Source organism: Psammomys obesus, unplaced genomic scaffold (assembly GCF_907164565.1).
Source record: "Psammomys obesus unplaced genomic scaffold, mPsaObe1.curated_primary_1811, whole genome shotgun sequence".
Classification (NCBI taxonomy): domain Eukaryota; kingdom Metazoa; phylum Chordata; class Mammalia; order Rodentia; family Muridae; genus Psammomys; species Psammomys obesus.
In genome coordinates, this window is record NW_026596143.1 from 11,512,469 (window position 1) to 11,540,320 (window position 27,852).

At 42.2% G+C, this 27,852-nt stretch overlaps 1 protein-coding gene across 1 annotated transcript in view; it reads left to right on the plus strand.

Moving 5' to 3' along the window:
- Positions 1 to 27,852, plus strand: part of LOC129666315 (disintegrin and metalloproteinase domain-containing protein 5-like) — a 55,080-nt gene that overhangs the window by 25,421 nt on the left and 1,807 nt on the right. Inside the window, exons 13-16 of the mRNA XM_055593353.1 lie at positions 2,731 to 2,826; positions 7,790 to 7,985; positions 19,363 to 19,453; positions 21,149 to 21,365. Coding sequence (XP_055449328.1) covers positions 2,731 to 2,826; positions 7,790 to 7,985; positions 19,363 to 19,453; positions 21,149 to 21,365 — 600 coding nt within the window. The remainder of the gene's footprint in view (positions 1 to 2,730; positions 2,827 to 7,789; positions 7,986 to 19,362; positions 19,454 to 21,148; positions 21,366 to 27,852) is intronic.

The following is a 27,852-nucleotide window of genomic DNA, read 5'->3' on the forward strand; positions in this document are numbered from 1 at the left end:
AAAAAATTATAAAAAGCATATTAAAAAACCCCAATTACTTTAAACTCCCCAAGTTTGGGGAGAAGATTCACGAGTCCTAATATTTTCTCAAATAGTCTAAGCCAGTGGTTCTCAACCTTCCTAATGCTGTGACCCTTTAATCCAGTTCCTCATGTTATGGTGACTCTCAATCATAAAATTATTTCATTGCCACTTGGTAACTGTAATTCTGCTACTGTTAGGAATCAGACTATAAATACCTGATGTTCAATCACCATGGGGTTCGCCATCCGTAGACTGAGAACTGGTGGTCCAGGTCATGAGATGGTTTTAACCTAATGAGGTTGCTACCAAAACTGCCTAAAGTGGAAGGTAATTTTAAGGCAAATGAACATACAAAGAGATGATTACGGGGCTCTAAGTGCATTTTTTTTTCCTGTTAATGTCTTTTAAAACAGAAGAGAGTGGGATTACATATTCAAAGTACTGAGAGAAATTAGGAAGAAAGACACCCGTGTTTAAAGAGGCTTGTGTTTAGGAAGTCAACCGTTCAGAAATTAAAAACAAACCAACAAACAAACATAAAACCAAAACTCGAAGACAAGTAGAAGTTGAGGGAGTTCATCCCAATACTTCCACTAAAATCTCAGTAGTCTTCTCAGCTATAAATAATAACCAGCCATATTTTGCCTACAGAATCTTCCTTTTACAGTTAAGAAAACACACACACACACACACACACACACACACACACACACACACGCACTATTAATGATTCATAATCCATTATGAATCTTGGAAAATTCACAAATATATAAAAAGCCAGCAGATGTCCTGGAGTAACTAATGGGTCAATGAAGAAATAAAAATTAAAAAAAAAATAAATAAAAGGTCTACATGAGGAAGGAGGAAAATGGGTGCTTCCTGCTTCTTCTGCCTGCCCGCTGTTATCCTTTGCTGGTGCGTACATCAACAATGCCGCACCAGTGCTACCACGTCAGCGGAGCCCAGCTTCACCATGGGCTGAAGAAGAGTAGCCCTCCACGGGTCCTCCGGGCTGTCAGCCCCTGGTGAGCACTGCTGAGGATGTGTGACAGGGTCGTGAGTGCTCATAATGAAGTACCTGAGACACTCCACTGTACCCCCACACAAGCCACTTTCTCACCCCGAAAGCCACCCTAGCGCTTTGCATACACATCCGTCTGTGGTTAGATATGCAGTTTTGTGACTCAACTATGGTTTGCTAAACGTTTCCAAGGTGGACATTTCATCTTCATTTTTGGAATATTAACAGCTGTTGAGCAGTAGTCATTAAACTAACCCTCTTCAGTATCACCTGTATGATAATCAACAAAGCCATAAATAGGCCCCTTTGCGAAGCAGCTCTCTTTCTGTAGACACTCCAGGGTGACAAATGCAACATAATTGAATAAAGTGAGGACGTCATGAGCAGATCAGGCATAGGACAATGTTTCTCGGAGAGTTTATAATGGACAACTTCAAGGGCATCGTTCAAAGTAAGACCATTTCAAAACCAAGGTCTCTGAGAAGAAAATGCAGCGGGAACATGAATAAATGTTAGCATGTTAAATCATGCTTTATTTCAGGGAGGTTTAATATTTACTAATCAGCCTCACTCAGCTACAGTTAAAGAAATAATATACTGTATAACCCAATCCATGTCTTAAAGTTGCTAGGAAAAATTTATGAGTCCACTGTCAACAGAGGCTTTCATGATGGTGGCAGTGCCTGTCTGCCTCCCCGTGACATGAGCTACTGGCCACGTGTGGATATGGAATCACCATGTGCTTCTAGTGGCAATCCAAGTGGCTCTGTTCCAAGTGGCTAGGGATTGCCCACCTAGTGGGTCAGCTCTAGAGTTTCCAGTTTTCTTTCTTTTTTTATTATTATTATTAATTACACTTTATTTATTTTGTATCCCCCCATAAGCCCCTCCCTCCTCCCCTCCCGATTCCACCCTACCTCCCCTTTCTGCATGCATGCTCCTCCCCACGTCCACTGATAGGGGAGGTCCTCCTCTCCTTTCTTCTGATCTTAGTCTATCAGATCACATCAGGAATGGCTGCATTGTCTTCTTCTGTGGCCTGGTAAGGCTGCTCCCCCCTCAGGGGGAGGTGATCAAAGAGCAGGCCAATCAGTTCATGTCAGAGGCAGTCCCTCTTCCCATCACTATGTAAGCCACTTGGACACTAAACTGCCATGGGCTACATCTTTGCAGGGGTTCTAGGTTATCTCCATGAATAGTCCTTGGTTGGAGTATGAGTCTTTGGGAAGTTCCCTGTGTTCAAATTTTCTTGTTCTGTTGCTCTCCTTGTGGAGTTCCTGTCCTCTCCAGCTCTTGCTATTTCCCACTTCTTACATAAAATTCCATTCACTCTGCCCACAGTTTTCTTTCTTTTTTCCTGAGGAACCAAAGCAGAGGAGTCAAGCAAAGGTCCACACGTAGTGGGCTCCCTGACTGAGCAGAGCTGAGGCTGTTCAGTGTTGGGATTTACATGTAAACAGTAGCGACAGACGAAGCTTGACACAAGCACTAGAATATCAAAAGGTTAAAGAGCCCAAGAAATGCTTTCCCTGGGTGGTTTGGGGTGGTTTCATGGTAGTCCACAGGCTTCCACACATTTCCTGGAGAATGGGGTTATTGAGACGGTTCATAAGATTGTGTGTCGGGGCTTTGCTTGGTGTGGGCCAACCACACTGGACTCAGTAAGATCTCGTCTTTCTTTGCAGAACTGCACTCACAAGGGGTGCTGTGACCCCATGTCATGCCGACTAAAGCCCAATGCCATATGTGGCTCTGGGGAGTGCTGCCGTCAGGACTGCACGGTAAGAGGGAGTCAGCGTTCAACCCCCCCCCCCCCCCCGGTGGTTATTTTCTTGAGGCAAAATAAATAGCTCAAAGGGAGGGAAAGCAACAGCATCACTCTTAGCTGGGAACTCTATGATAGGTCTCATGCAGCTGTCTCCATTCCATATCTGGCCTCGTTCAATCATAGATCACCTCCCGTGTTCTTTTGTGTGCTATGTCTTCCATTTCTTTTCTTCTGAGTTGGCTTTCTGAAGTTTTCTCTATGATCTCCAACATTTCTGTACCACCAACATGTAGCCCTGACCATTTTTCTCATTCCCTTTTTCTGTGTGTAGCTTATATGAGGTCAATTATAAATTATAAAGTAGATAAGTTATATGTATTGGTTGAACTCAGTTTACCGTCTTCTGGGAAGGCCCTTTGCTTTCCTGTACCCATGCAGTTCATGTCACATGTGTCCACTTTCTCAGTATTAAAACTCTTCAGAGACAGCTCCCGTAATGTTTACGTACTAAGAAAAAAGGATGAATAAAGTAAACAGCATAAAACAAAGACTGAGGCAAATGATGCTGTTAGAAGCCAGTGAGTGAGGGATTGTATCAGTCATGGTCATTTAGAGAAATAGTAAAACACACAGACACACACCCACACACCCACACATTGGTGTCTGGTTTAACAACCACCTGACACAAGCTAGAGTTATCTGAAAGGAAGAAACCTTAATTGAGAAAATGCCTCCATAAGATCAGCGTGTAGGACATTTTCTTGTTAGTGATTTGATGGGGAAGACCCCATTTGGTCCAGGTTCCATACTACTATGATATCTGCTTTAAGTAAAACAAACATATACCCCTTATTGGAGGAAAAAACAACAACAACAAAAAAAAAACCCCAAAAAACCCTACAAAACATTTATGAAAGACAAGAAGGTCTAACAGAGACAATTCATCAAGAGGATATAAAATTGTGAGTACTTATGTATCCAACACCTGGACACCAGGTCCAAAGGCAATGACAACAGATATGAAGGAAAAGACAGACCTATTCGAAACAGGACACTCAACGTTCTGCACTCAGCAATGGTCGAATCACGTTGCTCAGACGGTGCATAAGACAAGTTTCATTATGACACGCTTCCATGTAAGAAGAGTGGCTCCCCTCCCGTCAGGTCCTGTGATAAGATAGATGAACAGCCTCTGCCAGCCAAATGTCGTGGCAGAGCTTTCCTCTGAGATGCGGTGTCATCCAGGAAAAACACTGCAGGACTGGAGAGGTGAAATCTATTTAGGGGCTTGAGTCTCGTAAAACCAACTCTGGAACTCATGGAGCTCAGTTAGGCACCCACACAGAGACCAGTAACATCCCTTCTTGTTCATCTCCTTTGGAAGTCTGCAGAAACTTCAGCAAGTGCTCTGTAAGGGCAAGCCATGGCATGTCTACAGCCGTACACAGTGGCCGAGTCGCTGACGTCCTGTTACCTACTGGAAATAGCAAGCATTCTCATATGAAATTACATTGAGCGAAGGCCAGGTCCTTTTTCTTGATAACATTGTTTGCTGTCTAGTTCAGTGCGCTTACTCTATCCCTAGCACACTGGTCCTTGAAAGGATGTTCTGAAGCTCTGTTATTCTCTGTATTAATGCTCTCACATTTGCGGTGCTATTATTACTATTGCGCTGTATTCTTCTTCTTATCATTACATTGTCCTACTGAACAACTTCAAAATAAGCTTCTCATATACAATAACATTTCTTATTTCCTGATATCACCACTTCTCATTTTTATTATTAATTTATTATTTTTATTAATGTATATATTTTATTATTAATTTATTATTAATGCTAGTACGATATAATAGCATGATACATTCGGCATTATTATTTTACTTTCATCACATTTAGCTCCAACAGCCTTTATATAAAAAGTTTCTTTTAAGTAGCATTAAGCAGGATCTTACTTTTTAAATAAATTTTTATTTTTTTATATTAATCACAGGTTATTTACTTTGTATCCCAGCCATAACCCCCTCCCTCATTCCCTCCCAACCCCACCCTCCCTGCCCCTTTCCAAGTCCACTGCTAGGGGACGTCCTCTCCCCTTCCATCTGACCCTAGCCTATCAGGGCTCTTCAGGACTGGCTGCCATGTCCTGCTCTGTGGCCTGGCAAGGAGGATGTTACTTTTTCTGCAGCCTGGCTGTCTTCTCATTGTATTGCTGCATTTAGATCAACAGATGGAGTCAAGGATGACATTTGGGTATTTGTTTCTCTGGCTTCCAACATTGAGAACATGTGCAAAAGTGCCTGTATCCAAGTGTGTGTGTGGTACATTGGACATCTTTGTAGAGTATGTAGCGTGGGTCTTCAGGCCATGAAGGCTTTCAGAGTTTGAAGATCTTAAACAGGCCTTATTTTGCTTTTGATTGGTAACTGTATTTGTGTGGCCTAGGGGTGTATTCGTGAGAGTGTGGCCGGATGGTGGTATCTTCCTTGATTTCTCTCTGTCTTAGGTTTTTTTTGTTTTTGTTTTCCCCCTGTAGCTCATTGATACGGCCAACGAGCTCCAACCATCTCTACTCCCCCAGAGCTGGAGTTATACACTTACTTTTTTCATTAATTAATTAATTCGTTAATTAATTCACTCTACATTCAGATAGAAGCCCCTTTTCTCCTCTCCTCCCAGCCCCACTCTCCACCCTCCTCAGTTCACCAGCCTTCATTTCTCTTCAGAAAAGGGGAGGCCCTTCTTGGCTAACAACTTGCCCTGCCCTATCAAATCGCATCAGGACTAAGCACATCCTCTCCCACTGAGGCCGCATGGGGCAGCCCAGCTAGGGCAAAGGCTGAATCCAGATTGTTATGTGGGTACTGGGATCCAAACTCAGCTCTGCAGGCTTTGCTTAGCAGGTACTTGACTGGCTGAGCTGGTCCCCATCTCCTTGACCTTTGTTTTTCTTGAAAATATTTTCCCTCCAGTTATGTTTAAATATAACGTTTTTATTCGCAGTGCATTAAAGGTATTGCTATTCTGTTTTCTTGCCTGAACTATCTCTAATGACACATTTGTAATTATCCTTATTTTTGTTATTTTGTTTATAATGTCTTCTACTTTCTGCCTTAAGGCTTCTCTTTGTCACTGATTTTGAATAATTTGATGGTAATGTATATCAACATGGTTTTCTTTATGGGTCTTCTGCTTGAGATTTGTTGAACTTATAGTTCTTTTTTTAAAAGTAGTTTTAATTTTTTTTTTTTTACATAGCAACTGAAGCTTCATCTCCCTCCTCTTCCCCTAGCCTTCTCCTGCCCTGATGGCCTCCTCTCTCCCCCAGATCTATTCCCCTCTGCCTCTTCTCAGAAAAGACCAACCCTCTCAGGGACATCAAAAATAAATCTACAATAAAATCCAGCACATACCACCACATCAAGGCCGGACAAGGCGACTCAGTAGGAAGAAAAGGGTCCCACAATAAGACAAAAGGGAGGGTTAGGGGCAGTCCCTGCTCCCACTGTTAGTATTTCCAAAAGCTCACCAAACTCCACCTATGTGATGTCTTCATGTGACCAATGGTGTGGACTGAATAGTCTCAAAGGAGAGCACAAAGAGGTAAAGACTTCAATAAAAGCTGGAAAACGTTCAGCGGTAGTCTTTGTTATCTTTCTCAGATTTGAACTCATTTTACCATTTCCTTTTAAATCTTTTTCTTAAAAAAAAAAAAAACAAACAAACCACAAATGTTATAAAATATAGCCTAGAAAATCAACTTTGCAAAATATTCTGACATGTTGTATATATATTGAGAAGTTTCTCTTCATTACAAATCACCTCGTGGAGCTGGAGAGATGCCCGAATGGTCAAGAGCACTGGCTCCTCCTTCAAAGGACTCAAATTTGTTTCCCAGCAGCCTCATGTTGCCTCCTAACTGTGTAACTCCAGTCCTAGGGGACTTGATGCCCTCTTCTTCCTTCTGAGAGCACCAGGCATTTACAAAGTGTGCATACTTACATGCAGGCAAAATACTCATACACACAAAATAAATTCTTTAAAAATGGAATTTTATGTAAGAAGTGGGAAATAGTAAGAGCTGGAGGGAACGGGAACTCCACAAGCAGAGCAACAGAACAAGATAATTTGAACACAGGGAACTTCCCAGAGACTCATACTCCAACCAAGGACTATTCATGGAGATGACCTGGAACCCCTGCACAGGTGTAGCCCATGGCAGTTCAGTGTCCCAGTGGGTTCCATAGTAATGGGAAGAGGGACTGCCTCTGACATAATCTGATTGGCCTGCTCGTTGATCACTTCCTCCTGAGGGGGGAGCAGCCTTACCAGGCCACAGTAGAGGACAATGCAGCCACTTTTGATGAGAACTGATAGACTAAGATCAGAAAGAAGGAGAGGAGGACCTCCCCTATCAGTGGACTTGGGGAGTGGCATGCATGCAGAAAGGGGAGGGAGGGTGGGATCGGCAGGGGAGGAGGGAGGGGCTCATGGGGGGATAAAAAATGAATAAAGTGTAATTAATAAAAAAAAATAAAAGATTTAAAAAAAAATGGACACAGCATTGATTTAGTTTAGTCTACAAACTCTGTCCTACTAGCAAAAGTATTAGAGTAGATAACCAAATTAGCTGTCATCGCTAGGCCTAAAGGGAACTTCTGGTTGAACCAACTATGTCCACACATGCTCAGATGTGTATGGACAAGTGTTCTTGAGCCTGGGATAGTGGGCATGATTCCCAGATGGACACTGTTTTTGACGGACACATTTATGTGGTACTGTGTCCTCTGCTATATTATCCTATGAGGGAGGCCTTTACTAATGGGATTTAATCACAAGTTTCACTCACAACGATCCAGAGATTTTTTTTAATCTTAACAGCCTTAAAAAAAGGATAGAAATTTTGAAGAGAGAGAAAGAGAGAGAGAGAGAGAGAGAGTGAGAATCATTGGAAGTAATATTTTATGTTTTCTTCTAGCTAAAACCAATTAACGTGCTGTGTAGAAAGTCAGTTGATGAATGTGACTTTATGGAGTTTTGTAACGGGAACCATTCCTATTGTGTGCCTGACACATACGCACGTAATGGACAGTACTGTGACTCAGGTGGAGCCTTCTGCTACGAAGGACGGTGTCGGACAACTGACATCCAATGCTTTGGAATGTTAGGAAAGGGTAAGCACCATGACATCCTTAGAAACCCTGATTCTCTCAAAGCCCATTCTTTGGTTTGATAGGATGACAATACATCATCTACTAATGGCTAAAGTCTTTCTTGGTAAGCATTGATTTCAAAGCTAACCTCATCTTTTTTCTTTCTTTCTTTTTTTTTTTTTGGTAAACCAATGAGTTTTATTGGGGTTACTTACAGGAATATGAGAGGGGAGTTAATTACAAGTGCATAAACAACATAGACAGCTATGTAGCCAAAGCCCATCCCAGCATGAGTGACAGCTCACACAGCTAGCAACATGGAGCACGCTGCAACCCTGAAGAGCACAATAGGTTGGAGAATGTCCTTTGCAAATGCTTGGTCTAAATCTCTTCCAAGTACCTTGCTGGATTGTGCTTCTTCTAGGCAATTGGCACAGTCCTCTTTGCTGGGTGCTTGTGTGAGAATGACTCATAGCAGCTTTATTGATTACTTACTATACAATGGAGGTGGCCTCATAAATATGATCAGTTTCAAGGACTTTCTGAAAGTATTTTGAATTTATTGTCTTCCTGCTTAAAGAGCTTCCCTAAGGATGGAATGTTTGAATCTTTTTTTCTGCAATTTAAAAAATATTTTTAATATTAGTTACAGTTTATTAACTGTATCCCAGCTGTAGCCCCCTCCCTCATTTCCTCCCAATCCTACCCTCCCTCCCTCATATCCTCCCTGCCCCTTTCAAAGTCCACTGATAGGGGAGGTCCTCCTCCTCTTCCGCATGACCCTAGTTTATCAGGTTTCTTTAGGACTGGCTGAAATGTCCTCCTCTGTGGCCTAGCACGGCTGCTCCTCCCTCGTGGGGGGAGGGGGGAGGTCAAAGAGCCTGCCATTGAGTTCATGTCAGAAATAGTCCCCTTGTTAGGGTACCCACTTGAACACTGAGCTACCATGGGCTACATCTGAGCAGGGGTTCTAGGTTATATCCATACATGGTCCTTGGTTGGAGATACAGTCTCATAAAAGACCCCTGTGCCCAGATATATTTGGTCCTTGTGGAGTTCCTGTCCTCTCCAGGTCATACTAACTCCTCTTCCTTTCATATGATTCCCTGCACTCTGCCGAAAGTTTGGTTAAGAGTCTCAGTATCTGCTTCGATACACTGCTGGGTAGAGTCTTTCAGAGGTCCTCCGTGGTAGGCTCCTGTCCTGTTACTTGTTTTCTTCTACTTCCAATGTCCATCCCATTTGTCTTTCTAAGTGAGGTTTGATCATTTTACCCCGGGTCCTCTTTCTTCTTTATCTTCTTTAGGTGTACAGATTTCAGTATGTTTATCCTATCTTATAGGTCTAGTACCCACTTATAAGTGAGTATATACCGTGTGTGTCTTTCTGCTTCTGGGATACCTCACTCGATGATCTTTTCTAGATACCACCATTTGCCTGCAAATTTCATAATTTCCTTGTTTTTAATTGCTGGGTAGTATTCCATTGTGTAATATACCACAATTTTTGTATCCATTCCTCCGTTGATGGATATCTGAGCTGTTTCCAGCTTCTGGCTATTACAAATAAAGCTGTTACAAACATGATTGAGCAAATGTCCCTGTTGTGTACTTGAGCATCTTTTGCATACATGCCTAGGAGTGGTATAGCTGGATCTTGAGGAAGCACTATTCCTAGTTGTCTGAGAAAGCACCAGATTGATTTTCAAAGTGGTCGTACAAGTTTACATTCCCACCAGCAATGGAGGAGGGTTCCCCTTTCTCCACAACCTCTCCAGCATGTGTTGTCACTTGAGTTTTTGATCTTAGCCATTCTGATGGGTGTAAGGTGAAACCCCAGGGTCATTTTGATTTGCATCTTTCTGATGGCTAAGGACGTTGAGCATCTCTTTAAGTGTTTCTCTGCCATTCTATATTCCTCTACAGAGGATTCTTTGTCTAGCTTTGTACCCCATTTTTTAATTCGATTGCTTGATGTATTGCTTTTTTAACTTCTTTAGTTCTGTATATATACTGGATATTAGCCCTCTGTCAGATATAGGGTTGGTGAAGATCCTTTCCCAGTCTGTAGGCTGTCATTTTTGTTCTGATAACAGTGACTTTTGCTTTACAGAAGCTTTTCAATTTCATGAGGTCCCATATTGATTGTTGCTCTTAGAGCCTGTGCTGTTGGTGTTCTGTTCAGGAAGTAGTCTCCTGTGCCAATGAGTTCTAGGCTCTTCCCCACTTTTTCTTCTAACCGATTTAGTGTATCTGGTTTTATGTTGAGATCTTTGATCCACTTGGACTGTAGTTTTGTGAAGGGTGATAAATATGGATCTATTTTCATTTTTCTGCATGTAGACATCCAGTTGGACCACCACCATTTGTTGAAGATATCTTTTTGCCATTGAATGGTTTTGGCTTCTTTGTAAAAAATCAACTATTCATAGGTGTGTGGGTTTATTTCTGGGTCTTCTATTCAGTTCTGTTGATCTATCTTTCTGTTTCTATGCCAATACCATGCAGTTTTTATTACTATTGCTCTGTAGTACAGCTTGAGATCAGGAATAGAGATACCTCCAGAGGATCTGTTGTTGTACAGGATCGTTTTGGAAATTCTGGGTTTTTTGTTTCTCCATACAAAGTTGAGAATTTTTCTTTCAATGTCTGTAAAGAATTGTGCTGCTATTTTGATGGGAATTGCATTGAATGTGTAGATTGCTTTTGGAAGAATGGGCATTTTCACTATGTTAATCCTACCAATCCATGAGCATGGGAGATCTTTCTACCTTCTGGTATCTTCTTCAATTTCTTTCTTCAGACACTTGAAGTGGTTTTTTTTTTTTCTTTTCTTTGTGCAAGTCTTTGACTTGCTTGGTTAGACTCACACCAAGGCACTTGATGTCTTTTGTGGTTATTATGAAGGGTGTTGTTTCCCTAATTTCTTTCTCAGCCCATTTGTCTTTTGTATATAGGAGGGCTACTGATTTTTTTGATTTAATTTTGTATCCAGTCACTTTGCTGAAGGTGTTTATCAGCTGTAGGAGTTCCTTGGTAGAATTTTTGGGGTCACTCATGTATACTATCATATCATCTGCAAATAGTGATACTTTCACTTCTTCCTTTTCCAACTAGATCTCCTTTAGTTGTCTTATTGCTTTAGCTAGGACTTCAAGTACTATGTTGAAGAGATGTGGAGAGAGTGGGCAGCCTTGTCTTATCCTTGATTTTAGTGGGGGATTGCTTTAAGTGTCTCTCCATTTAGTTTGATGTAGGCTATAGGCTTGCTGTATATTGCCTTTACTATATTTAGATATGTGCCTTGTATCCCTGATCTGTCCAAGACTTTAAACATGAATGGGTGTTGGATTTTGTCAAATGCTTTTTTGGCATCTAAGGTGATAATCATGTGGTTTTTCTCTTTCAGTTTGTTTATATGGTGGATTACATTGGTGGATTTCTGTATGTTGAACCACCCTTGCATGCCTGGGATGAAGCCTACTTGGTCATCGTGGATGATATCTTTGAAGTGTTCTTGGATTCATTTTGCAAGTATTTTTGCATCAATGTTCATGAGAGAGATTGGCATGAAATGCTCTTTCTTTGTTGGGTCTTTGTGTGATTTAGGTATCAAGGTGACTGTGGCTTAGTAGAATGAGTTAATGTTCCTTCTGATTCTCTTTCGTGGAATAGTTTGAAGAGAATTGGAATTAGCATTTCTTTGAAGGTCTGATAGAATTCTGTGCTGAGACCATCTGGCCCAGGGCTTTTTTTTTTTTTTTTTGGAAGGGACACTTTTGATGACTGCTTCAATTTCCTTGGGGATATAGGACTATTCAATCTTTCTACCTGATCTTGACTTAATTTTGGTAGATGGAACCTATCATGATAATTGTCCATTTCTTTTAGATTTTCAAATTTTGTGGCATATAGGCTTTTGCAGTATGACCTAATGATTATTTGGATTTCCTAAGTGTCTGTAGTTATATCCCCCTTTTCATTTCTGATTTTGCTGATTTGGATAGTTTCTCTCTGCCTTTTAGTTCATTTGGCTAAGGGTTTGTCTATCTTTGAGAGATTTGTTCATTTCCTCTTTAACTGTCTGTATTTGTATGGCTATTTCTCTGAGAGATTTGTTTGTTTCCTCTTTATATGCCTCTAATAACTGGATAAGCATAGCTTGAAAGTCTTTTTCCTGTGTTTCTGATGAATTGGAGTATCCATTGATTTTGGGGGTTGCTGGTGAAGCCATGATGTCCTGATTTTTGTTGGATGTGTTCTTTTGCGCACCTCTGGCCATTTATTATCTTAACCTTCCCAGTTTGTTCCTGGATTCTTTAGTTCAGACTGATACAGTCTTTCTCTGGTGTCTGAAGAATTCTTCAGGAAGATGAGAGAGGTCCAGTGGTTTCAGTGTGTGTGTTGGTGTTTCAGCTATACCTGTGGAAGGAAAGTCCAAGGGCGCAGAAAGACAGGTGCGGGCAGGTGTGTGCATGTGCGTGGAAATGTGCCTTGAGGGACAGGGTGCTAGAGAACGTAGAACCCTTGAGTATGTGGGAAGGGCACTACCTTGCAGGTATAGATGGTGCTGCATGCGCTGAAGGTGGAGCAGGCGCTGGTGATAACTGAGGGCACAATTTCCTTATGAAAATTCCCTGAATACCTCAGTGGCCTACAGGCTACTGGTATTCAGCTCCGTCTGAGCTCAAGGCATTTTTTGCCTGAACTCCACTGGTGGACCCACAGAGCAGGGGCTTCAATGTCCCAAGAGTCTGTTTGTTTCCCACAGTGGGTGTGTGGGTGGGAGGGATCTAATGTCTGGCTGCTGGCTTAGAAGGACCCTGGATCTGGGGCTCTGCAGGCACTTCAGGGTACACTCACTCTCAAGCAGGTCACATCAGCAAGGACCAGGGTACCTGCTGAGTCATGTGCAGGAGGACTGATAAGCTCCACCAGCTCAGTGGTGCTGCACGGCTGACCTAGGGAGTCCAGCTCCAGCTGCTGGGAGGCCGGTCCAGATGCCTTCTGGGAAGTCCTGGGGAGCCACAACAGTGGTCCACAGACCTAGGTGGCCCAGCGCCTGTTGTACCTGGTTTGTTTGGCGGGTCTGCTGGACTTTGGTGGCTGTACAGCCGGCTATCTGCCACTGAGGGGTTGGGCAGGCCTTACAGTCACTGGCTGGGAGGTCCTGCAGAGTCCATAAGGCCACTTGCAGATGTGGGACCCGGGAGGATGGTACCTTGGATCTGGGACTCAGAAGGCTGGTACAGCTGGAGCTAGGAGCCCCACCTCTCCTGTCTAAGTCCCCAGGCAGTGAGTTCTGTGCTGAGAATCTCTGTGAGCTGGCTCCGCTGAGGAGGAGGGAGGCCCGAAAAAGGGAAGTGCAAGGGGATCAAAAGATCGTTTCTCTCTGTCCCCAAAGAAGTCCGCAGGTTACCTGAGTCTAAAGGTCTCAACTCATATGATGTTCCCTCTTCAGAAAGCCTCATTGTTGATTTTCTGGCTTTAGCTGTCCCTCCACTCACCAATTTTGGATTTCAGATCCTCTGTCTCTCATATACTGTGCGCTGGTCCCCACCATCTTGGATCCCCTTTTTCTGCCCCTCTCCTCTTGTCCACAGAAAGGAGGAACTCTCTCTGACATGGACCCTGTTAATTTCCCCCTGGTGGGACTCAGGTAACCTCATCTTACTGTCTGCAAGAGACAACAAAAAAGAACCACCCCACCCACACCACCCCACCCCAGCCCAGAACTGACACTGAAGTCCTTCTTGTAAAAGATAGATCTTGCTGGCTGGGGAGATGGCTTGGCCATTAAAGACTAGGCTCACAACCACAAATATAAAAGGAAGGCCTTGCAAGTAGGAGGGCAGCTTACCGCAGTGCTGTGTCTGATTTGTGGTGATCGGATTTAAAGAAACCGGGTGTCTAGTGGAGCAAAGTGGGGCAGTCCAAGACTAGCTCCGCAAACCCTTCAGACACCAATCTCAGTTAGATGGTTTATTTGAATGCTTTTTCCAAGCTGACTGATCAGGGTCACAGTAAGGATTCAGGAGCCTAACTGTGACAGCTATCTGCTCTTAGGGCAGTCTTTTTATAGACCAAACCTAATAGAAGACATGGGGAGGGCAGTTACACATTTTGGTTAGCTGTACAAAGCAAAATTGCATTTTTGGCTAACTAGACAATGTTCGATCAGATAACCTTTAAGCTGATTGGTTCCAGATGAGGTAAGTGAGGATGTTCCAAAGTACATCATGAGTGCAACTGAGTGCAACCACGTGTGTAGATAGCAAGAGTGCAACCAGAGGGTAGCCAAGTGGGTAGATAACAAAGCACGCGGTATGACACTACTGAATCATAGTAAAATATAAAGTCAACTCCACCCTACGACAGGATCTGTTAGTGTCAGTGATGGATAACTGCTTCCAGGAAGCAGAGTTGAGAATTTTATTTTCTTTAAATTTTAATATTTTTTTTGTTCACAATTTATTCATTATATATCCTGATTGAAGCCCCCTCCCCTAGTCCACTGAAAAGGAGGAGTTCTCTACTATTGCCATCTGCCCATAGCTTGTTAAGTCTCATCAGGACTGCCTGGATCTTCCTCCGTGGCCTGGCAAGGCTGCATCAACGGGGAGGAGTTGTCAAAGAGCAGTCAACAGAGTTCATGATAGAGGCAGCCCCTGCTCCCCTCACTCAGAGATCCACATGAAGACTGAGATACCAGTCAGCTACATCTGAGCAGGGGATCTAGGTCCTCTCCATGTATGGTCCTCCATTGGTGCATCAGTCTCTGCAGGATCCCCGGGCTCAGATCCTTTAGCTTTGTTGGTCTCCTTGTGGAACTCCTGTCCCCTCCATGGCCCTCTATCCCCACTCTCTTCTTCCATAAGACTCCCTCTGATCTGCCCAAAGTTTGAGTGTGAGTCTCAGCATCTGCTGTGATGCCCTGTTGGGGAGAGCCTTTCAGAGGACCCTCTATAGTAGGCTCCCATCTCGTTTCCTCTCTTCCATTGCTTCTGGTGTCTATTCTGTTTGCCATTCTGAATGAGATTTAAGCATCCTCCCTGGGGTCCCCCTTAGTGTTTAGCTTCTTTAAGTCTGTAGATTTTAGTATGACTATCCTATATTATATGGCTAATATCTGCTTATAAGTGAGTATATGCCATGCCTGTCTTTCTGTTTCTGGGATACCTCACTCAGGATGATCTCTTCTAGTTCCATCCATTTGCCTGTAAATTTCTTGATTTTTTTAAAAATAGTTGAATAGTATTCGATTGTGTAGATGTACCACAATTTCTGTATCCATTCCTCCACTCAGGGACTTCTAGGTTGTTTCCAGATTCTGGCTATTACAAATAAAGCTGCTATGAACATAGTTGAGCAAATGTCTCTATTGAATGGTGGGGCATCTTTTGGGTATATTCCCAGGAGTGGTAGAGCTTGATCTTGAGGTAGTACTATTCCCAGTTTTCTGAGAAAGTGCCAGATTGATTCCCAAAGTGGTTGTACAAGCTTGCACTCCTATCAGCAATGGAGAAGGCTTCCCCTTTCTCCAACATTCTCTCCAGCATGTGTTGTCACTTGAGTTTTTGATCTTAGCCATTCATGACAAAGGATGTTGAACGTTTCTTTAAGTGTTTCTCTACCATTTAATATTCCTCTGTTGAGAAGTCTCTGCTTAGCTCTGTATGCCATTTTTTAAATTGGATTATTTGGTTTGTTGGTGTCTAATTTCTTGAGTTCTTTATATATACTGGATATTAGCCTTCTATTGGATATAGGGTTGATGAAGATCGTTTCCTAGTCTGTAGCCTGTCGTTTTGTTCTGTTGACAGTGTCCTTTGCTTTGCAGAAGCATTTCAGTTTCACAAGGTCCCATTTATTAATTATAGATCTTAGAGCCTGAGCTGTTGCTGTTCTGTTCAGGAAATTGTCTCCTGTGCTAGTAAGTTCTAGGCTCTTCCTCACTTTTTCTTTCAACAGATTTAGTGTGTCTGGTTTTATGTTGAGATATTTGATCCACTTGGACTTTGATTTTGTGCAGGGTGATAAGTATGGGTCTATTTGCATTTATATACATGTAGACATCCAGTTAGAATAGCACCATTTATTAAAGATGTTATCTTTTTTTCCGTTGTATTATTTTGGCATCTTTGTCAAAAACCAAGTGTCCTTAGGTGTGTGGGTTCATTTCTGGATCTTCTATTCGATTCCATTGACCCACCAGTCTGTTTCTATGCCAGTACCATGCAGTTTTTATTACTGTTGCTCTAGAGTACAGCTTGAGATCAGGGATGGAGATAACTCCAGAAGATATTTTATTGTAGAGGATTGTTTTAGCAATTCTGGGTTTCTTGTTATTCCATATGCAGTTGAGAATTTTTCTTTCAATGTCTGTAAAGAATTGTGCTGCTATTTTGATGGGAATTGCATTGAATCTGTAGATTGCTTTTGGAAGAATGGCCATTTTTACCATGTTAATCCTGCCAAGCCATGAGCATGGGAGATCTTTCCATCTTCTGGTATCTTCTTTAATGTCTTTCTTCAGACACTTGAAGTGTTTTTTTTGTTTTGTTTTGTTTTTTTGTGCAAGTCTTTGACTTGCTTGGTTAGAGTCACACCAAGGAACTTTATGTCTTTTGTGGCTATTGTGAAGGGTGTTGTTTCCCTAATTTCTTAGCCCATTTGTCTTTTGTATATAGGAGGGCTATAATTTTGTATCCAGCCACTTTGCTGAAGGTGTTTATCAGCTATAGGAGTTCCTTGGTAGAATTTTTGGGGTAACATGTATACTATCATATCATCTGCAAATAGTGATACTTTCACTTCTTCCTTTCCCAACTAAATCCCCTTGATCTCCTTTAGTTGTCTTATTGCTCTAGAAAGGACTTCAAGTACTATGTTAAAAGAGGTATGGAGAGAGTAGGCATCTTTGTCCCTGATTTTAGTGGGGGATTGCTTTAAGTGTCTCTCTATTTAGTTTGATGTAGGCTATAGGATTGCTGTATATTGTCTTTAGTGTGTTTAGATAAGTGCCTTATATCCCTAATCTCTCCAGCGCTTTAACATGAATGGGTGTTGGATTTTGTCAAATGCTTTTTTGGCACTTAAGGAGATGATCTTGTGTTTTTTTTTCCTTTCACTTTGCTTATATGGTGGATTACATTGATGGATTTTCATATATTGAACAACCCATGCATACCTGGGATAAAGCTTACTTTGTTATAGTGGATGATATCTTTGATGTGTCCTTGGATTCATTTTGCAAGTATTTTTGCATCAATGTTCATAAGAGGGATTGGCATGAAATGCTCTTTCTTTGTTGGGTTTTTGTGAGGTTTAGGTATCAAGGTGACTGTGGCTTCATAGAATGAGTTTGGTAATATTCCTTCTGTTTCTCTTTTGTGGAATAGTTTGAAGAGTATTGGTGTTAGCTCTTCTTTGATCATCTGGTAGAATTCTGCCCTGAAAGCATCTGGCCCTGGGCTTTTTTTGGATGGGAAACTTTTGATGAGTGAGTGCTTCTATTTCTTTATGAGATATGGGGATGTTTAATTTATTTACCTGGTCTTGATTCAGTTTTGGTAAGTGGAATCAATCAAGAAAATTATCCATTTCATTTAGATTTTCAAATTTCATGGTGTGTAGGCTTTTGAAGTAAGACCTAATGATTGTTTGGATTTCCTCACTGTCTGTTATGTCCCCCTTTTCATTTCTGATTTTATTGATTTGGATAGTGTCTCTCTGCCTTTTAGTGAGTTTGGATAAGGGCTTGTCTATTTTGTTGATTTTCTCAAAGAACCAGCTCTTCGTTTCATTAATTCTTCGAATTGTTCTCTGTTTCTAGTTTATTGATCACCATGCCTAGCCGTGATCTTCTTTCTTGAGTTGTACTTTTAGATTTAGGTAGCCCAGACTTCAAAGCCTACAAAAATTGAGGCAGAAATACAAAAGCTCTTGTTCAGCACCCCTATCTCTGCCCCTAGGACACCAGGAAAATTATATCTCTAAAGCTCTGTCATTCTCTTGGCCTTGGGGGCCAGGAGTGGGTACATCAGAGCTGTGGTGTTTTCAGGGATCAAGCTGTGGTTGGTTATCCTCTGCCTCAAAAACTTGAAAGCCAAAGAATATCAAAGAGAAGGCTGAGGTGCTAAGTGGTGTGTGTGTGTGTGTGTGTGTGTGTGTGTGTGTGTGTGTGGTGATCCCTGGAGCACCTTAGAACAGTGGTTGTCAACCTGTGGATTGAAACACCTCTGAGGTTGCCCAAATGATCCTTTCACAGGGGTCACCTAAGACGGTTGGAAAACACAGACATTTATATTATGATTTGTAACAGTAGTAGAATTATGGTTGTGAAGTAGCAACGAAATAATTTTATGGTTGGAGGGGGTTACCACAACACGAGGAGCTGTACTAAAGTGTCACAAGCATTAGGAAGGTAGAGAACCACTGACTTGGAGCAGTCTGTGCCTGACTGCTCTAAGCACTCTGGGTCATGACTGTGATGGTAGGGTGTCCAGGCCAGAGAGTCCCCACAAGGCAGTTCTCAAAGCTATGAAGCCAATATTGTACTGTCCCCTCTTAAAAAGCTCGGTGAGACTCAGTGAGGCTCTTTTCAAGAAAAGAATCACTGATAGTAGTCATTTACCTTCACACATGGGAATTATGTCCCTCTGGAGGTGACATTGTTAGATCAGTTTATAAAGATGTGAGAACTTGTGCAATAGTTGGAGAGGGGACTCACATCAGTCAATAGCAATGAAAGCAAATATCTCAGTTCTTATTCCAAATGACTGACATGAACAATGCAACCCACCCTTAAACCTCCAAGTCAAAGTGATGGGGCTAGTTGGTACATGTAGTTAAAATTTTCCTACTTTTTTAGAATAGTCACCTCTCTCTCTCCTTGTCCACATGTGTGTGGGTTGATGGAGAGGAATGATGGTGTCCTTTCCACGTTTAAAATGTGATAATTTTTTTTTATGCTTACCAGGTGCAAGGGCATTGGGATAAGGAATCTATCCTGAACACAGAAGGGAAGCTCAGCCTGGGCACCCTGGGCACTGGGCTGTGAAGAATGAATTGCTTCCCCAGTAAATCAAGAACTAAGAAAGAAAACAATTCAAAGGGAATAAAGAGGATGACATTTGCCCCTCTTAAAATATGAAACATTAAACTTGTCACTCTTCCCTCCCTCCCTTCCTCCCTTCCTCCCTTCCTTCCTTCCTTCCTTCCTTTTTATCAGTTTACTAGTCTGGGTTAGAACCCAGATATCTCTTTGTAAGTATTTCAGTCCCAACAATGTATTAATGCTGAGGGGGTCTCATTGCAGTGCCCAGTCCGACCCTATAAATTCTGCAGTGTTGTCTGAACTCTTAAGCCATCTTAGTTCTTCTTGTGTTTAATTCTAGGTGTGAAAGGGGCTCCTTTCTGGTGCTACGAAGAGATGAATTCCAGAGGTGACAGATTTGGCAACTGTGTTAATAACCATTGCGGGTTTGAGTATGTATTTAGAAAATTATTCTTTTGTTTAGAATGTAGATTCTTAAATCCCAACATGTATTCTGTGTGAGTGGGGCGTATTCTGTGTATTCTGTGCAGTGGGGTACTTTGCCAGGTTTCCTTTGTCACATGGTCTCAACTGAACAGTTGTTGTCCCTTGTTATGGGAACATTTGTCCAGTGCCTACAATGTTAAAGCTGGAAACTTCTACAGATGGTTCTGGTGAACTAGACATTGTGTTAGATAGTATGTATATATATACTATATTATCTATTATCTATCATCTATTATATGTTTATGAATGTAACTAATAAAATTTAATGTAACTAATAAAAATTATCTTGCTTTACTTTTAAAAAATCTGATAATCAATGATCATTTGTCCAAATTTCAGTAGCTAGAATGAGGCATAAGAGAGCTGTCAGCATGTCATGATTATCAATTTTTTTTACTTCTAAATTCCCTCATTCAAAAAGAGTCATATTATAAGTTATGCTAAAGTTTTTATGGAGAAAAATCGTTCAACCAAGATTTAAACTAGTAACACATTATTTTTGTTTTCTTTCTTTATTTGTTTAATCATTTTACAGCCTGAATCCAGCCCCCTCCTTCCTCTCCTCTCAGTCCTACCCTCATGCCTCTTCACCCTATATTCTTATTTCCTTCTTCACAGAGAAGCAGAGGCCCCCAGGGGGTACCAACCCACCCTGGCCCCTCAAAACTGCATAAGGACTAGGTGTATCCTCTCTCACTGAGGCCAGACAAGGCAGCCTAGCCAGGGGAAAGGGATGCAAAGGCAGGCAACAGAGGCAGAGGCAGTCCCTACCCCCATTGTTAGGGGACCCACATGATGACCAAGCTGCACATCTGCTACATATGTGTAGGGGGTCTACGTCCAACCGGTGCATGCTTTTCGGTTGGTGGTTCAGTCTCTGTGAGCCCCCAGGGGCCCCGGTTAGTTTACTCTGTAGGTCTTCTTGTGGTGTCCTTAACCCCTCCAGCTCCCTCGATCGATCCTCCCACTCTTCCGCAAAACTCCTTGAGTTATGCCTATTGTTTGGCTGAGGGTCTCTGCATCTGTTTCCATCAGCTGCCGGATGAAGCCTCTCAGAAGACAGTTAGGCTAGGCTCCCGCGTGCAAGCATAGCGGAGTGTCATTAATAGTGTCAAGGGTTCGCTTCCTCCCATTGGGAGGATCTCAAGTTGGGCCCTTTTTGGTTTGTCACTCTCTCAATCTCTACTGCATGTTTATCCCTACCCGTCTTAGAGGTGAGACAAATTTTGGGTCTGAGGTTTTATGTGTGGGTTGGAAGTCCCTCCTAGGCAGGAGGCAGCCACTTCAAGCTCCATGCCCCCTGCTGGGAGGAGTGTCAGCTAGGGCAGTCTCCACAGACTCCCAAGAGCCTCCCCTGTCCCAGAGAGGCCCTCTGCCTAATTTCTGTCCTCTATCCCGATCCTCCCCCACCCCATCGCTGGCTCTCTCCACCCCTGTAACCCTCTTCACCCCTAGAGAGACTTTTTTTTTTAACTAAGATGTATACTTAGTTAAAGAAGAGTAATTTTTATTTTCACACTGTGTAGGCAAAAATAAAAAGTTGAGGGAAGGTGCGTCACTGGTTTTTGCACTGTGTAACCTTCATTGCTAACTTGTATTATCAGCTACTTGCTAAGAGACCTTTTCCATTATGCTTCCAGAAATGCTCTGTGTGGGAAGTTAGTCTGTACGTGGCCATTCAAGAAGATATTGAGAAAGGTCAATATATCTGCGGTTTATACACACGTACGAAATGACATATGTATATCTATGTATAAAGGCGGGAGGCTTTTTAAGCCAACAATGACGACATATTCCGTACTAGCAGACAGAGATGAAACGTTTGTAGAAGATGGCACTATCTGTGGCCCTGATATGGTAATTTAATAAGCTGATTTAAAGTTCTTTTTTGTGGTCATATCCATCTTGACACTATTAACAAGCACTGTATTTCCTACAATTTCTTCATTGCGGTAAAATGCTCATGACAAAGATTGGCGTCTTAACTACCTAGAGCTGTGTGATTTAGTGGTACCAAGTTCACTCCCAGTGCTGAACAGCCACCACAGGACTGCACATGCCCACTTTCAGGGTTCTCTTCTCTGCTTCCTGATTACCGTGTAAGTTGTAGACTCTCACCTTGCCTGCCTCCTACCGCGCTTCCTCACCATGGCGCTAATGGACTCTTAGCTCCCTGGAATTGGGAGTCTAAAAAGAGAACAACAACAACAACAAAACCCAAAACCCAAACCAAATCAAAATGAAAAAAAAAAAAACAACAAAAAAAAAAAAAACAAAACCCTTTCTTCTATAAGTTGTCTTGGGCATGCTGTTCTACCACAGCAATAGAATACAAACTAAGACAGCCCTTAACTGCTGTGAAAAGTGAAGCTACATACCAAGATATAAGCATCTCAAGGCTTTGGTGACTTAGAATTCATCAAGAATGTACCTTGGAATGTTAAAATCTATAAAGAACTCCAAAAGGTAAATAGCAAAACTCTAAATTATCAAAACAACAAATGGGCTAATGAATTATACAGATTTCTCTCAGAGGAAGACAAAAAGTGACCAATAGATATTTGACCAATAAATATTTGAAAGTCTTCAATTTATGTCTTAGTTGGATTTCTATTGCTCTGATGAAACACCATGCTCAAAGAAACTTGGGGAGGAAAGGGTTTATTCCACTCAAGTTTCCACAGTTCCCCTTCAAAGGAACTCAAAGAGGGCAGGAACCCAGAAGCAGGAGCTGATGCAGAGGCCACGGAGGGTGCTGCTTCCTGGCTTGCTCCTCATGGGTTGCTCAGCCTGTTTTCTTATAGAGCCCAGGACCACCAGCCCAGGGATGGCCCCACCCACAACGGGCTGGGCCTCCCCACATCAACCACTCATTAAGAAAATGCCCTATTTTATTTTCTCTTTTGAGTGAGATTCAAACATCCCCCCCCTTGGGCCCTCCTTGGCCTAAGGGTCTGTGTACTGTAGCATGGTTTTCCTCTAGTATGGCTTCTATCCACTTATAAGTGAGCACATACCACGCAGGTCTTTCTAGGTCTGGGTTGCCTCACTCAGGATGATCTTTTCTAGTTCCAACAATTTGCCTGCAAATTGCATAATGTCTTTGATAACAGCTGAGTAGTATTCCATAGCATAAGTGTATCACCTTTCTTTATCCGTCTAGGGGCATTTAGGTTGTTTCCAGTTTCTGGCTATTATAAATAAAGCTGCTATGAACATAGTTGAGAAAATGTCCTAATGTGGTGGAGCATCTTTTGGGTATATGCCCAGTAATGGTATGGCTGGTTGTTGAGATAGATATATTCCCACTTTTCTGTGAAACCTCCAGATTGATTTATACAGTGGTTGTCCAAGTTTGTACTCCCACCAGCAATGGAGGAGGGTTCCTCTTGATCTGCATCTTCGCCAACATGTGCTGTCACTTTCGGGGCCGTTGCCTGCCTTTGCATCCCTTAACCCTTGCTGGGCTGCCTTGTCTGGCCTCAGTGGAGAGGATACCTTTAGTCCTGTTGTGACTTGAGGTGCCAGGGTGGATTGGTGCCCCCTTGGGAGCCTCCCCTTCTCTTGAAAGAAGGAGAGGGAGGGGAGGGAATGGGGGGGGACACGTGGGTGGGGCTGAGAGGAGAAGAGGGAGGGAGTTGGATTCAGGATGTAAAGTGATTAAATAAAAAATATTTTAGAAAGAAAGAAAGAAGGAAGGAAAGAAAGAAAGAGAAAGAAAATGCCCTACTGGCATGCCTATAGCCAGATCTTTTTCTTTCTTTCTTTTTTTTATTAATTACACTTTATTCATTTTGTATCCCCCCATAAGCCCCTCCCTCCTCCCCTCCCGATCCCACCCTCCCTCCCCTTTCTGCATGCATGCCACTCCCCAAGTCCACTGATAGGGGAGGTTCTCCTCTTCTTTCTAATCTTAGTCTATCAGTTCTCATCAAAAGTGGCTGCATTGTCCTCTACTGTGGCCTGATAAGGCTGCTCCCCCCTCAGGGGGAAGTGATCAACGAGCAGGCCAATCAGATTATGTCAGAGGCAGTCCCTCTTCCCATTACTATGTAACCCACTTGGACACTGAACTGCCATGGGCTACACCTGTGCAGGGGTTCCAGGTTATCTCCATGCCTGGTCCTTGGTTGGAGTATGAGTCTCTGGGAAGTTCCCTGTGTTCAAATTATCTTGTTCTGTTGCTCTCCTTGTGGAGTTCCCGTCCCCTCCAGCTCTTACTATTTCCCACTTCTTACATAAAATTCCATTCACTCTGCCCATCAGTTGGCCATCAGGCTCAGCATCTGCTTTGACAGTCTATACTGCAGAAGCTTTCAGAGGCCCTCTGTGGCAGGTTTCAAGGTTGTTTCCTGTTTTCTTCTTCTGGCTTTCAGAGGCCCTCTGTAGCAGGTTCCGAGGTTGTTTCCTATTTTCTTTTTCTTCTGATGTCCATCCTCTTTGCCTTTCAGGATGGGAATTGAACATTTTAGTTAGGGTCCTCTCTTTTGCTTAGTTTGTTTAGATGTACAGATTTTAGTGGGTTTTTCTATGTTGTATGTTTATATGAGTGAGTATATACCGTGTGTGTCTTTTTGCTTCTGGGACAACTCACTCAGGATGATCCTTTCCAGGTCCCACCATTTACCTGCGAATTTCATGATTTCCTTATTTTTCATTGCTGAGTAATATTCCATTGTATAGATGTACCACAGTTTCTGCATCCATTCTTCAGTTGAGGGGCATCTGGGCTGTTTCCAGCTTCTGGCTATTACAAATAAGGCTGCTACAAACATGGTTGAGCAAATGTCCTTTTTGTATACTTGAGCCTCTTTTGGGTATATGCCTAGGAGTGGTATGGCTGGATCTTGGGGAAGCGCTATTCCTAGTTGTCTGACAAAGCGCCAGATTGATTTCCAGAGTGGTTGTACCAGTTTACATTCCCACCAGCAGTGGAGGAGGGTTCCCCTTTCTCCACAACCTCTCCAGCATGTGTTGTCCCTTGAGTTTTTCGTCTTGGCCATTCTGATGGGTGTAAGGTGAAATCTCAGGGTTGTTTTGATTTGCATTTCCCTAATGGCTAATGAGGTTGAGCATTTCTTTAAGTGCTTCTCTGCCATTCGATATTCCTCTACAGAGAATTCTCTCTTTAGCTTGGTTCCCCATTTTTTAAGTGGATTACTTGGTTTGTTGCTTTTCAGCTTGTTTAGTTCTTTATATATATTGGATATGAGTCCTCTGTCAGATAAAGGGTTGGTGATGATTCTTTCCCAATCTGTAGGCAGTCGCTTTGTTTTGATGACGGTGTCCTTTGCTTTACAGAAGCTTTTCAATTTCATGAGGTCCCATTTATTGATTGTTGCTCTTAGAGCCTGTGCTGTTGGTGTTCTGTTCAGGAAGTTTTCTCCTGTACCAATGAGTTCTAGGGTATTCCCCACTTTTTTTTCTAGCCGATTTAATGTGTCTGGTTTTATGTTGAGGTCTTTGATCCACTTGGACTTCAGTTTTGTGCAGGGTGATAAGTATGGATTTATTTTCATTTTTCTACATGTAGACATCCAGTTGAACCAGCACCATTTGTTGAAGATGCTATCTTCAACATTGTATGGTTTTGGCATCTTTGTCAAATATCAGGTGTCCGTAAGTGTGTGGGTTTATTTCTGGGTCTTCTGTTCGATTCCATTGATCCACCATTCTGTTTCTATGCCAGTACCATGCAGTTTTTATAACTGTTGCTCTATAGTACAGCTTGAGATCAGGGATGGAGATACCTCCAGAAGATCTTTTATTGTAGAGGATTGTTTTAGCAATTCTCGGTTTCTTGTTATTCCATACGAAGTTGAGAATTTTTCTTTCCAGGTCTGTAAAGAATTGTGTTGGCAATTTGATGGGAATTGCATTAAATCTGTAGATTGCTATAGCCAGATCTTATGGAGGCTTTTTTTTTCAATTGGAGTTTCATCTTCTCTTTGATGAGCAGTTTTTTTTCTCCACTTGTCAAAGCACTTTGTGTTCTAGAATTAACTTGTATTTAACTATGCTACGTAATTGTAATATGTTGCTGAGAGCTGTTTTCTAGTTTTGTTTTAGCATTTTTGTATTCAAATTAAAAAAACATATATTGGTCTGTATTTTGGTTTTGTTATCAAGCGAATGCTAACCTCAAAAAATAAGCTAGGAAGTGCCCTGCCCTTTCCACTTTTAGTAAAAGTTGGAGAAGGACTGTTTGTGCTCCTGAAGTATTTGTTAGAATCTGTCGTGAAGCAAATCTGTCGATTTTCTTTGTAAGAATATATTTGGTTACTAATTCAGTGTCCTTATTAGTCATAATTCTATTTGGACCTGCTCTGTGTTCCTTGTATAGTTCAAGTATGCCCTTTTGGAATCATTTTGTGAAAATGATTCCAAGGAAAGGAGGTAAAGGGTTTTTTTTTGGGGGGGGGGGGTATCTCACAAATTTAGAGCTTTTAGCCCGTGGCCACCAGTTTCATTGCTAAGGAGGGGATTCTCTTCCCAGTTGGGAAGGAGAGATGATGGGAAGCACACTTTGTGTTCCTATCTCCAGTGACTTGGTTCCTTAAAGTAGGTCCCAATCTTCTATTTTCTACCAATACCCAATAATACCACCAAATTATGAATCCATGAGTATGGGTTGATCTAATTCTGAGACCAGAACCTTAGTGATATAGTAATTTCTTCAAAACTCTTCAGCCAGTGTCTTAAGCCTTTAACACATGAGCTGGTCAAGATGTTTTAGCTTCAAATCATAACAATTCTTTTTAAAATTTTTTTTAATTTAAAATTTTTAATATTTAAAATTTTTAATATTAATTACAGTTTATTCACTTTGTATCTCAGCTGTAGCCCCTTCCCTCATTCCCTCCCATGCCCCTCTCCAAGTCCTCTAAGGGGAGGTCCTCCTCCCCTTCCATCTGACCCTAGCCTATTAGGTATCATCAGGACTGGCTCATTGTCTTCCTCTGTGGCCTGGTAAGGCTGCTCCCCCATCAGGGGGAGGTGATCAGAGAGCTAGCCACTGAGTTCATGTCAGAGACCGTTCCTGTTCCCATTACAAGGAAACCCATTTGGATACCGCCATGGATTACATCTGTGCAGGGGTTCTAGGTTATCTCTATGCATGGTCCTTGGTTGAAGAAAAGAGCCCTGGGCCCAGATTTCTTGGTTCTGTTGCTCTCCTTGTGTAGCAAGGAGAGTCCAAGTCTTTCTATCTCCCCCTTCTTCCATAAGATTCCCTGCACTCTGCCCAAAGTTTGGCTCTGAGTCTCAGCATCTGCTTTGATACCCTATCGGGTAGAGTCTTTCAGAGACCCTCTGTGGTAGGCTACTGTCCTGTTTACTTCTGGGAATCAGTCCATTCCAACTACATTATCCAGTTTGTCTGGCAAAAGGTTGTCCTTATATTCTTATTTCTCTACAGTTGGCACTCTTCTGATTTCTCATTTCTGGTTTTACTTATTTTAATTAAACATTTAAAAATATGACTTACAATGTATGTCCACCAAATTTGTTCTCTTTTAAAGAAAATGAATGTTTGGTTTTATTGACTTCATTTCTTCTAGTATCGAATTTGTTTCTCTGCACTCTAGCTTTTGGTTCTTTATTCCTACTAGTTTTAGGTTGGTTTGTTGTACCTTCTACGTTTTTGTAAAGCACGAATCTCTGTTATTTATTTGCGTTATCTTAAATAAATCTCTTTCTTGTATCGCTTTTCCCGTTCTCTCTTGCTTACTTTCCCCTTTATATGGCGGTTTGAACAGAATGGCCCCATAGACTCATGTGTTTGAGTGCTTGGACCGTAGGAAGTGGTTCCCTGTTGGAGTAGGTGTGGCTTTCTTGGAGGAAGTGTGTCACTGTGAAGACGGGCTTTGAAGTCTCCTATGCTCAAGGCATGCTGAGTGTGGTACACAGTCTCCTGCTGTGTGAGAATCCAGATGTAGGACTCTCAGCAGCTTCTTCAGGACCATGTCTGCCTATATGCTGCCATGTTTCCCACCAGGATGATAATAGCCTGAACCTCTGAAGCTGTAAGCCAGCCCCGATGAAGTTTTTCTCTTTTAAGAGTTGCCATGGTCGTGGTGTCTCTTCACAGCAATGGAAACCTAAGTAGGACACTTGCTATGCTGGTGTGGCATATGACATTTATAGGTCAGTGTCTGGGGAATCATCCCTGCATTCCTGCAGTTAAGCTTTGTGTTCGTGACATTTATTAATGCTGTGATAAAATACCTGACTGGGGCAAATTAAAGAAAGGTTTACTGTTGGCTCACATAGTCCATCATGTCAAGAAAGAGGCATGGTGGAAACTGGTCACATAGCACCTGCAGTCAGGAAGCAGTGGGGGGGG